Consider the following 13,004-nt stretch of genomic DNA (forward strand, 5'->3'; position numbering starts at 1 on the left):
TGGACACTTAAGTGACCCTCAGAAAGTAGTTTGGGATGAACTGCGGTAGGCTATAACCTGTTCTTGAATTTTCCCTATGAAGACCCATTACTAAGAGACCTCTCAGCTCAGACTCGCAGAAGGGTTGAGGTGGGAAGGGACTTCTGGAGGTCATCTGGTCCAATTCCCCTGCTCAAGCAGGGTCACCTAGAGCTGGTTGCCCAGGACCATGTCCAGATGGCTTCTGAATATCTCCAAGGATGGAGACTACACAACCTCTCTGGGCAACCCCTGCCAGTGCTCTGTTGCCCTAACAATGAAAAAGTGTCTCCTCATGTTCAGATTTTGATAGCTTCTATAGTTTCCACAGCTCAACTGTATGAGGACTTATGACTGTGAGGAGTATATTCTCCTGAACCGCCCCCATGGCAGGTCATAGGAGGGGATGTCTATGACACGATGTTGTAGGTATGGCACTAGCTTTCTGGAGAGATGCAAAGGGCTTCCCTTTGGAACTGCAGTCTCTGGGTGTAGGCATGCATGTACATTCCTTGCATATACTGCAGTCTTTTTTTTTCTTTGGCTCCCAAGCACTGGGCCAGTGTGTAAGCAACAGGAGCTGCAGAAGGAACATTGAAATCAAGAGGTTTAAAGATTTTTGGGCTTTAGGTGAAATTTTACCTTCCAGGGGGTGGTGTGGGGACTATATGACTATTTGATCCTTTAAACGGATTATGATTAGGGTGGTGAAACACTGGAACAGGTTGCCCAGAGAGGTTGTAGATGCCCCATCACTGGAAACATTCAAGGTCAGGTTGTACGGGGTTCTGAGTTGAAGATGTCCCTGCTCATTGCAGGGTGGTTGGAGTGGATGACCTTCAAAGGTCCCTTCCAACCCATGCCATTTTATTATTCTATGATTCTATGAAATAAACACCATGTTTTTCAAGATTCTGAGTTACGAGAACTGGGGTTTAGCCTGTTGAGCAGGGGGTGAGAATGAGATGATGTAATTGATAGTAAATATGGGTAAAGAAAGCTTCCTGTGTCTCCCTGCCTTGTCTGGGCTACTGGATAGGTGAGTTTACACATCAGTGATCAGAAGAAATGCGCATGGCCATATTTCCATGCCTCAGGGAGGTGCATAAATAAACATATTTCGAGCATTGCTCCAGCTAGCTTGGATGTCCTTGGCAGAAAAGCAAGGTGGGAGAGTATTGGAGCTAATGAAATGAAAAGTTGTTCAAGTATAGCTACTCCAAGCAGTGGTAGAACATAAATCCTAGAGGTATAAAATGGCAGAGTATATCCCAGGAGATATGGGGTAGTTCTACCCTTCTTCAGTTCTTTGCAGAATTCTTCACTTAGCAAAGACTTTGGTTGACACCAGACAGCTAACAGTGCTTTGTAAATGAACTTGGCACTGGCTACTAACAAGGTTCCCTTTATTGCTGCCCATCCACAGAGCCCAAGAATATGCAGCATCCAAAATATGAATAAGTCACCAGCAAAAATTACTCCCATTAGACATGCAAATGATTTACAAAGGGCTTAGAAGAGTTGTTACTTGCTGAAAGGTGTACTATCATGCTGCTGTCATGCAAACATTGTTTTAAGGTGGAATCACAACCTAATGGCTGAAGCTCAGATTTAGTAGTAGGGAAGCTCTGATTCTGGTGTTACTCATTAGTGAGTACAACTGCACCTTATTTTCTTCATAAATTACTGTAATTAGAAACTCTAAACAGATATGATGTTGGGAAGGGAGAAAGATAAGAAATGGAGAAGATTGCTTCACTTTCTTCTCCTGCATAGCATGGTCAGTTCTAACACACGCAGATCACTTGTGGTTTTGCATTTTGAAATGTATGTACCCAAGGAATTGTGTGGCAATTAGGTTTAAGAATACAAGGCCTTACTAATGAGAGGATCTCCTTAGCCTTTTTTTAAAGGGTTAGCACCTTACACATTAACTGCCTGCAAGGGTTGTCTGTGTGGATGTGTGGCATGCTTACAATATTTAGTTGTCCTCCATGGCAGCATAGCAATAAAAACTATACTTTTGATTGTCTTTCACGCAAACCAAACACTGGCTTGTCTAGCTGTGATGAGTAGTCAGTTCCAACCTTATGCAAGATGACCACTCCATGGTAGTGACTACTCGTTGGCAGGCTTGTTGGTCTGATTGTTTGGAGGAGGGAGGGATTGCAAGCAGCGAACTTCTCCCCCCACCCTTGGCTCCGATAAAAGTGACAACTTGGTTCTGTCAGTGCTCAAGACTGCTGATTAGTGTTGCTTTTTTTTTTTTTAAATGCTTATATCACAGAAAGCTCTGCTGCCTCTCAGAGCTGTGCAGTCTCCAGTTTACCAGGTGTTCCTTTTTAATCAGGGCAGTCAATTGCCTAGCAGTTTATAAAAGGCCTTAAGTGAGGAAGTAATCAACACTGTCTATTATAGCAAGAATAGGATTTGCAATCAAATAGTGACATGACTAATGTCATTGAAACATTATTTCACCAGCGGCTTCATATTCTCAAGCAATATGCCTCAAATTGGGTATGGGGGAAAACAGCATATTACGTCATATGGCACAGGTCATATGGCAAGGTTATTAAGTCGCTGGTTTGCTGTAGAGGAAACCCAGATAATAAAATGGGTGGACTTTGTCCATCAGATTCAATTAACTCAGACATCTTACTGTTGTCCTGAAGCTTACCCCCGTGATAAGCAGGTGTGTAAGAAAAGTTCAGGCAAAACTGAATGCTGAAAGACGTTAGAGAATCTCCTCCCTGAAAAGGGATCTTCTGAGCTGAAGGGGAGGTTATTTTGAGCAGCCTGATAAACACAAGAATGTTGCAGGAAACTACTCCCATTCAAACTCCTGTCTAACTGTAACCCTCAATTCCTTTCCTTCCCATAAGCAATACTTTCTCTTGTAACTTTTAGTAGGGTCATAGAATAATTTAAGTTGGAAGGGAAATGATGTACCAACACTTTTTATCTCCCATAAATACCTATTGTATGGGATGGACATGTTGCCCTTTCATTGAATTCTTGGTTCAGAAGTGTAAAAGAAGACAAAGAAACCCCACCCAGGATATAATGCTTTCTGAACATAGTATCATTTTATCTTTCCTTCCCTCCAGGATGTATATGTGATTTCATTTCTTTATGTTTTCAAGCAATTGGCCAGTTTTGTTAGAGAACAGGGGAGTTGAGCACTGAAGGAGCTCAATTTTTACGGCTGGAAGTGTCAGATCCATGCTCCCAAATGACATATTTAGGAATGCCATTAAGGGCCAGTCTTTGAAGACGTTACTGTCCCACATAGGGAGCAAGAAAGTGCAGTCAAATACACAGAGAAAGAAACATGGAATATTCTCTCCCTGTGGCACTGCAGAGGCCAGCCAGTATAAGACCATCCTGGAGTGTTTGTGACTTCAAACCGAAGTGCTGAGTCAAAATGCAGTAGAGGCATAGCTGTCCTCTAACATTTCTCCTATCAGTTAAATATCCATCACTTCTCCATTGAAGGAACATTATTCTCAGAGTGTGAAAGATTCAGCTAGGGATAGTTTCCAGGGAATTACATTTCAAGTGAGAATAAAGATTATTAATGATAAATATGTAAGGTCTCTTAAAAGGTCTAGATGAAAATGTGATCATTAGAAGCAGGGATATCTTTTACTCAAGAATTTTGTTTGTTTCCAGTCTGTTAATATACTTTGAGAAGTTTGTTGAAATAGAGGTATCTTCAGTTATGTGGGACAGTAACAAAGCATTTCTTGATATAATCACTTTACAGTTCCCTGAAGCCTCCAATGAATTTTTTCACAAACTTCTCTCGGTAACCTTTTTCAGTGTTTCACCACCCTCATAATAAAAAATTTCTTCCTTATATGTAGTCTGAATCTACCTTCTTTTAGTTCTAAACCATTACCCCTTGTCTTATCGCTACAGGACCTACTAGAAAGTCTGTCTTCCTCTTTCTTATAAGCTGTCTTTAAGTATTGAAAGGCTGCAATAAGGTCACCCCAGAGCCTTCTCTTCTCCAGGGTAAACAACCGCAGTTTTCTCTTGTTGATTGTATTATAGTAATTATCTGAAGGCTAAATAGAAAACCATAGTATATACAGAAAGTACAATACTACCAGTGAATATTAATCTGTAAACAATAGGACAGAGAGCACTGAGAAGACACTGATACTTCTCAAAATTGATACTGTGCTCTTTCTTGAATCACTGAAGTGGATACTTAGCCATAAAAAAAAATACGCTTTTTTTTGCTAGGCAAGTGTACCCCTGTTATAGTGTTGTGTGTCCTGAGTGCTGACATAAGGGCTACCCATAGCATTTCTGTTGTGTAAGTATTGGATAGAGAGGATTTATGTTTTGTGAAATATTTTGCTGTTACTCTTTCCCCACATCATCTTGCAGCTGTGCAAGGCCAGTGGACTAGGACCAGTTGACAGCTGCAGCGGTGATGCTGAGCAGCTAGTGTTGTGGAAGACAAGTTCAGATAACCTGCTTCTGTTTTGATGTCCAAACTAAGTGAAGAACAGAGCAGGAGAAGACAGGGTTCAGAGAAGAGGCAGGAAGGATTCAGGAGTGAAGAGCTCTTCACCTGAGAAAGACTGAGTAGATCGGCACTGTTTAGAGACCATAAGAGAATGGAGAAATAGAATACTCAGAAAAACAAATCTGATGGGAAAAGGCAACCTAGATGCCTCTGCTTGCTTTTCTGTGGTCATACAAAGTTGATCAATGAAACTGAAAGTCCAAAACCATAACAACTGTAAGATGTGCTCTGTACCACATCATAGCCTGGAAATTCATTGTCACGTGCTGTCATTACCCTAGCCAATGTTCCAAAAGAATCCAAAATAGAGATAAATAATTGAACAATGAGAAGCAAGCAACTATATCTAATAGCTTTAGTGGTTTTACTTATTAAGCTGTGTAATGATTCATGACCAAACCTAACTTCCTGGCAGTAGGAAATAATTTTTCTAGCAGTTTAAGCAGCCTACATGAAGGGGAAAAAAGTACGTCTCCAAAGCTGTTTGGGAAGCTGTTGCCATTTGGGTGGGAGCCTGAAAACTCCTGTTAACTCTCACTTTTAATATCTGGCTTCTCAGTGTACGGAACATTGGTAAAATGGAAAAACTTAACATGCCTTACAAAACAAATCTGAAATACATCTGGCAGTTGGGCGTCCCTCTCCACACATCAGCATGTATGGGAGAAGCCGTGCAGAGGCAGGCAGTTAGCACATGAGCTTGAGTCACAGTAGATAAGTGTTTCTTTAGCAGCCACCTTTGAGGGAAGGGGAGGATTGAGATTCTCTAGGGACAGCATAACGGTGCCTGCCATGGCTAGAAGAAACTCAGTTTTGTCCATGTCTTGTTGGTCTCTGTAAGTCAAAATGTTAGTACAGAGCTGGATTACACAAGATTTCTGTTAATGGATGGACTGACAGTTGACAAAGCCTGTATTTCAGTCAACTTATTTTTTTTATTAGAATTTCAATTTGTTACTGTAATTGAGAGCAAATAATTTGTATAGAAACTTTCAAACTTGTAGGTCAGATTGTTTATCTACAATTTAATGCTGAGTGGATGAGATATTAAGTCTAGGTGATAACAGCCAGAAGCTTTAAGATGATCTCGTGCAGAAAAATGCAGCCTGGAGTATATGATGCAATTTCCAAAGCTGGGTATTTCAACTTCTTTGATCTGCAGGCTGTCTGAAAATTTCTCTGATGGAAGCGTAGACACCTGCATCAGTGAAATTAAGCATACTGGCTGCAGGCTTGCTTTTCTCAGTAACCTGTGATAGATGCCATAGAAATAGGCCATGACCCTGCATGGTGCAGCAGATGAGAGGTTTAGGACTCTGGCCTGATGGAATCAGTGAGCTGGGAGGAATGGTAATAAGAGTGATGGGACAGGCTTGTCAGCAAAAGGGTGTGTGGGTGCTTAAACACCAGAGTGGAGGTTCCTGTTTCGTTTGATGATATGCAACTTGTGACATACAAAATTGAAGGAAAACCTAAGAGGTGGTGGGCAGATCTCATCTCACTCAACAGGGTTCCTATTGCTGTCTTATGCCAACAGTTTTATACCAAAAAATCTAGCCTGAAAGCATACTGGTAAAGAATATATTAGATATATGTCCACAATAACACTTCGGTCTAGAAAAGGTCAACCCAACTTCAGACTGTTTTCAAAAGGTTTAAGGTACTGCATGAAGCAGTAATGGCTTTCTATGTGCATTGGCTATTGAGATTATCTTCGGCTGCTGTATTATCCCAAAGCTGTTGGGGAAACTGGAGAGAACTGTGAGAACAGCTTAAAGCGTGAGCATGGGTTGAATAATCACCTTAGGAAAAAAGTTACAAGAGCAGTATGTGCAAGTTGACAGCTCTACTGGAAGATAATACATCATTACAAACAGCAGAATAGTGTACACACTAATAAAGGAGAATGATTGATTATAGTTGTTAGGATTGAGTAGTGAGAGGAAGTTGAGGAAGCTAAGCTTAATAACAGAAAACACTTTCTAGTCATGAGGTCTGTTTGGGCTTCAAAAGTGTCTTATGAGGAAAATGGTGATAATTGTGCTAATTAGGATATTCTGAAATAAAGCTGATGTATCATTAATAAATGTAGAAACCTGTGTCATGGTAAAAGTGGAGTAAATACTCAAAGATGTCTTGGTCTGTTCAGAAGCTTCAGCAATGTAGGGGAAGTCAAAACTGTTCTTCTGTTTTGAAGATGCTATCCCTACCTCTCTAACTGCCCCAGTACCCTGTTTCAGGTTCTAAACTTCTTTTAAAGCAGAAAATTCCACAGGGTGGCCAGTGTCAGGGAAGACTTTTTGTCTCTGAATCTTGGGAAAAAAAATCAGCAAACTCATAAAAGGAGGTAACGTGAAATTGCCATCAAGGTGAATTGCACTGTGACTTGTTGCTTGTCGCTGCCTTGTGCTGCTAAAGTCCCAAGTTTATCAAGGTACAAACAGGAGCTTTTTTTAAAGCTTTGCAGTAACTTTGGAATTCAGGTATTTCCCAAATGCGTTCTAGCACAGGGGGGGGAAAAAATCATCCCCAGCAGTCACTTCTTTCCTTATCACTTGCTGTTTGTGAACAATTATTTTTGTCCTGAGCCAAATAAAGGTACATTTTGAGATTTCTATGAATTTGTACTGTATAATGAGTAAAAAGAGTGCTGCATGTTTCAAAATATTTGCATAGTTCTACGCATTTTAGTATCTCTGTTTTCTTTAGGTGTTGTCTTGACTAACATGGAAAATTCTTGCATGCAGTGACAATAATTTGGATTTTTAGTGCATCTCCTTAAAGGACCTATTTGTCGCTTAGTCTGAGACTTCTTTGCAATGGTGATGCAGTGCGCTGAAATCTTAAAATGAAAGTCAGTCAAACTAACCTTAAATCACCTTGCTATTGAGGAAAGGAATAAGGTTCACATTTTTCTTTGACCTTAGTGAGTCTGTACCATCCCAATGGGAGTGTCTCTTAAGAGTTAGTTCCTGGATGGAAGGCATTAATGGTTCATTTCATCCTACTCCCAGGTAACGAGGGTGATATTCTTCTGTCTTCACTAATGTCTGTATTTGACGGACCTTTCCAATTTTTTTGATGTGATTTCAGCTTCCAAACAATTTGCTGAAGAAGTCTTGAAAGCACACAATGACTACAGGAAGAAACACGGAGTCCCCCCATTAAAACTCTGCAAGAAGTTAAACAGAGGAGCCCAACAGTGAGTTCAGTCCTTTCTTTTCTCTAATGAGATTTGTGACACTTTTTTCCGTAAGGTTTGACTGTGCATACTGCAAAAATATTTGCCTTTTGACGTTCTGATATTTAATTAAGACTTACTGGGTGGAAAGTGAGGGACTCTACTCTTCCTGTCTCCCTCCCCAACCCTTGTCATCCCTTCTTTCCCCATCACGTAGTACCAGCTGGTCACATGGATGCTTCTGTAGTCACAACTGTATAAATCTTTCTTGCACCCTTTTCCAGATGTGGGCTGTATCTGTCTACACTGGTATGTCTCCTCTGCAGAGGGTAGTTGCCTAAAACATGCTTCTCCACAGATGATGTCAGATGATGGATTGCCATCTGATGGAGAATATCCACTGCTGCTGAAATAGTGAGAAAAGAACTTTTTTGTGGTAGGAAGTGATGACTGGTCTAAGATCAATGCAATCAGAAGGAAGTGATTTCAGATCACACTATCTCCCTGCCCCAGAAGAAAAATCAGTATATGTTGTTCTCTAGTCTGTCAGGAGGAACACATCTTACCTCTCCTTCAGTGCTGAAGACTGCACAACTTCTTGTCAGTCTAACGTACAGTGGATCCATCTTCCTGCTGTCTGACTTAAGTCTTCCTCAGAGAAGTTTAGGTCCAATACTGCTTGTCCTCTTTGCTGTAGATACAACAACCAGATAATTTCCTTTCCCTTTACAGCAACCTTTTTCAAAGTAGATTTGAAAATCTTCAATTTTTTCAGGCTAATCCTCACAGTACAAAGGAGATACCTGAAAGAGTAAATGCTGATTAAACTATTCAGAAAGTAAATGTCTTTCCATAATAGCTAAGTAGTGGCCAGTTTGATCCCTGCGGACATGAGATCTCATCTCCCATTAGGCTTTATACCATAACTGTGCAGACTCTTCTGTGCTGACTGGCTGGAAACCAGAGAGGCTGTAGCCTTTCCCGAACCTGATTTACTGTCCCAGGATGGTGCTGTGCTGTCACACAGATGCACCAGCTCACGCACTTTTAGACCAGAGATCTCTGCCAGGTGTTGTGCTGTACAATGCACCATATATGTGGCGTGTGGACATGCACTCTAGTAGCAAGCAAAACCTGATTCTGTCTTGACTTTTTCACTCTTTTTTTTCTTGAGACACCATGATAACTGGATACAGTATTTCTAAGAGATGGAATGCCAGTGACTCATCCACATACCTTTGTAATCTGCTGGGGGTTTCCTTCTGTTCTTCAAAGGGTTGTTTTGTTTCTGTTTTACATGATGCCTCACAACGAGGAAGAAATTTAATTGACTTGTCAATAACACTTCTGTCTCCAAAGTGCTACAGTTGGTTTGAACAAGTCGACTTGTATGAATAGTTCAGATTATTCTGTCAAATATGCATTGCTCCACATTTATCTCTAAGTGTGCTATTGCCCTTGCTGGGTATTTTTAGATCCTTCTGGAATTCCTCACAGTCCTCTCTGGTCTCAGCTGACTTTCCCCACTGTGATGAATAGCAATAGTAAAGCTTTGTTTGGTTGCGATCTGTAACTTGTAAGAATGAAAAGACACATGTTCAGAGACTGGTGAAACTGGTTGATAGCAAGAACCAGAACTGGTTTGATCTGAGTAAAAGACATGAAATAAAAGAAATCTCATATTTGTCAAGACAGATTTTGCATAATCTTAAATTCAAAGAACTTCACCTTTTCTTTAGGTATATCTGATATCTTTCACAGAATCATCTAGGTTGGAAGGGACCTTGAAGATCATCTAGTCCAACCGTTAACCTAGCACTGACAGATCCCAACTACACCATATCCCTCAGCGCTATGCCGACCCTACTCTTAAACACCTCCAGGGATGGGGACTCCACCACCTCCCTGGGCAGCCCATTCCAACGCCTAACAACCCGTTCTGTAAAGAAATACTTCCTAATGTCCAGTCTAAACCTTCCCTGGCGCAACTTGAGGCCATTACCTCTTGTCCTATCACTTATTACTTGATTAAAGAGGCTCATCCCCTGTTCTCTGCAGCCTCTCTTCAGGTAGTTGTAGAGGGCGATGAGGTCTCCCCTCAGCCTCCTCTTCTCCAGACTAAACAACCCCAGTTCCCTCAGCCGCTCCTCATACGACATGTGCTCCAGACCCTTCACCAGCTTCGTTGCCCTTCTCTGGACATGCACGAGTAATTCAATGTCCTTTTTGTAGTGAGGGGCCCAAAACCGAACACAGGAATCGAGGTGCGGCCTCACCAGTGCCGAGTACAGGGGTAAGATCACTTCCCTGTCCCTGCTGGCCACGCTATTTCTGATGCAAGCCTGGATACCATTGGCCTTCTTGGCCACCTGGGCACACTGCTGGCTCATGTTCAGCCGGCTGTCAGTCAACACCCCCAGGTCCCTCTCTGACTGGCAGCTCTCCAGCCACTCCTCCCCAAGCCTGTAGCACTGCTGGAGGTTGTTGTGGCCCAAGTGCAGCACCCGGCATTTGGCCTTATTGAAACTCCTACAGTTGGCCTTAGCCCATCACTCCAGCCTGTCCAGATCTCTCTGCAGAGCCTCCCTACCCTCGAGCAGATCAACACTCCCACCCAACTTGATGTCATCTGCAAACTTACTGAGGGTGCACTCGATCCCTTCGTCTAGATCATCAATCAAGATGTTAAACAGGAGTGGCCCCAAAACCGAGCCCTGGGGGACACCACTCGTGACCGGCCGTCAACTGGATTTAACTCCATTCACTACAACTCTTTAGGCCTGGCCATCCAGCCAGTTTTTTACCCAGCGAAGCGTGCGATCATCCAAGCCTCGAGCAGCCAGTTTTGCCAGGAGAATGCTGTGGGAATATTTGTTTGTATTGAATTTGTTGGTATATATTTCATGTATCTCTGGGTACTTTTCTGTGCTTCTCTATCTGTGTTGAAAATGGTCCGTTTCCTACTACTTTCAGTTCCAATAATTGTGGCAGGTTAGATGAACTGACTATTGGTTCCCTGCTTTAGCATGAGATGATTCACCCTCAGCAGGTGTCTGTTTATCTCTGACTGTAATGAAGCATAGGGTGATGATCTCAGATGCAAATCTCATGCTTTCAACTGCCTGAGCTAGAATGAATTAATCACCCTTTGTCTCAAATCCTTGGCAACTTTGTCTGAGTGCAATGTGTACTTTGTTCCAGTCTTGCCTCTTCCTTGGGATGTGGAAATCCTTGAAGAGAAAAATTACAGGACTGTAGTGATACAGGGCATGAAAGAGCATCTAGAGATCCTCTAGTCAGGATCTAGCAGACTGACAACTGACAAGTTTTCATTATTTCTAAATTAATGGAGGTAGCTACATTTTTTTTTTTTTCCCCGGTTTGGTGGGAGGATTAGGACAGAAGGAAATGAGAACAGAATGACTGAAGTACTAGCTTGGGCCAAAATGTTCAGCTGGACAAATTTCCTGTCTATGGCAGATGCCAGTAATTCATGATTAGGGAAGGAGTAGCAGGACAAAACAAATGTGGTGATCCTTCCCCCATTATCTTCTCCCGGAAATTACAGATTTCTCCTGGAAATTATGGTTTTCCTAAGCAGTACGTTGTATCCTCATTTTTTTGTTGCTGTTATTTAATAAGCCCTGAAGATTCCTTGCCACATACACACACTGTAAATTTGTCCAGCTCTTTTCCAAACCCCCATGCACTTTGGTGTCTGCATCATCCTGTGGTGATGACTTCTGCTGCACAGTGCAGAAAAAGTGCTTTGTCTTACTTGACTTTTAAATCTATGTCCTGATGATTCTTTGTGTTGCCTCCTATTTCTTGTGCCATGAGAAATAACAAATGGCCTTTCCAATTTCACTGTTTCTGGACTGAAGTCTTTCCAATGTTGAATAAAGAGAATAATTGGTTTACACATGATTTTCTTCTTAACCCTGTTGTCCTAAGACAATAAAATACATCCCATGCTCTCACACATGTCAACTTCTATAGAAACAGTGCTGCTTATCCCTATGTTGGTGTACACAGTTGTTGCCTCAGATTCTTCGTGTGGTCTCCTTCTCTTCCATACTGTCACCCAGCCCATTGCGCTTGTTTTTCATTTGACCTTTTTTCATTTGTAAATTGTAGGGTTTTTTACACTTGCTTTGACTGAATCCCCACTGTGGTCTTTTGTCTTTTTTCCATTTCACTGAGAACATTGAAGTTACTCCTGTGGGGGGGGGCTAGAAATGTCAGGATGTGACACCTGTAGCAATTGCTGCAGGTACTTCCCTTTCTACCATCAGCTGCAGCTATGGGTGACTGGTGGATTTCCAGGTGCTGGGCAGAACATAGTGGGGGGAGATCTGCCCTTCAGTTTCTTCTAGGTGCTTCTCAGCAGTGACATAGATGCTCATGAAAGACAGGGAAAATAGCCTCTAGGCCTTCCTTCTGCCCGGCTCCTAGATTTATGTAAGCTTAAAGCATCCCTGGCTTCAGGGCTTTGCAGCTGAGTAACTTGACTTAAACTGTCATCTTCCAGGAAAATTCCTTGCTTGCTTGCATTGCCTTCTCTTCCTACTCCTCTTCCTCTCTGCTTTCTGTGGCTGTGGTCTGTGACTCAATGTGTGGATTCCTTTGCTAGGTATGCAGAAGAACTGGCTACCACAAGGGTCCTCAAACATAGCTCTGAGTCTGCTAACGGAAAATGTGGAGAAAACCTAGCATGGGCATCCTATGACCAACCAGGTAAGCTTTCTTCTCTTGGTGTCTCACAGACACTGGATAAATGGCTTGTGTCATGTACTTTGGGCTCAGAGCATCTGGTTGCAAGAGTGCTGGCATTTCCTCTGCTTCAAAAATGCATCCAGCACAGCCCAGCCCAGGCTCCCTGGGGACAGGATGGTGGTTTGCAGTCATCTACATGTACTGAGAGCAAGAAGCATGTGTAGGCACAGAAGGTATAAGGGACTGTGATAAGTGGTGCTGTGTCCCTTTGGAGGCAGGACTTGGCAGGTAGGCTGCTCCGTGTGTCCCCGCTGTGGAGCTGTCTTGAGTGCTACTTGTATGTCAGTGGGAGGAGAGAAGGAAACCATCAATGCCCTGTGCTTCACCCTTATCCTTAGCTTGTCCCAGCCAAAGAGAGGGCTGACCACAGGCCAGCTGTGGTAAGGAAAGTGGAAAAATGGCCATTTCATGCTACAGAGCAGGTCCTGTTTGTGGGAGTAAAAACTGGGGGGGAGGGGGGGGGGCCAGACACCAAAGTTACAGAGACTA

General features: G+C 42.5%; 1 protein-coding gene across 4 annotated transcripts in view; it reads left to right on the forward strand.

Moving 5' to 3' along the window:
* Positions 1-13,004, forward strand: part of GLIPR2 (GLI pathogenesis related 2) — a 42,675-nt gene that overhangs the window by 18,160 nt on the left and 11,511 nt on the right. For all 4 annotated transcript variants that reach the window (XR_012623183.1, XR_012623187.1, XM_074823552.1 and 1 more), the window contains 2 exons: positions 7,652-7,760; positions 12,373-12,476. Coding sequence is in view for 2 of the 4 variants with exons in the window: in XM_074823552.1 (XP_074679653.1) it covers positions 7,652-7,760; positions 12,373-12,476 (213 nt within the window). In the remaining 2 variants the exon portion in view is untranslated. The remainder of the gene's footprint in view (positions 1-7,651; positions 7,761-12,372; positions 12,477-13,004) is intronic.

The sequence above is a fragment of the Strix aluco genome, chromosome 1, assembly GCF_031877795.1.
Source record: "Strix aluco isolate bStrAlu1 chromosome 1, bStrAlu1.hap1, whole genome shotgun sequence".
NCBI classification, from domain to species: Eukaryota; Metazoa; Chordata; class Aves; order Strigiformes; family Strigidae; genus Strix; species Strix aluco.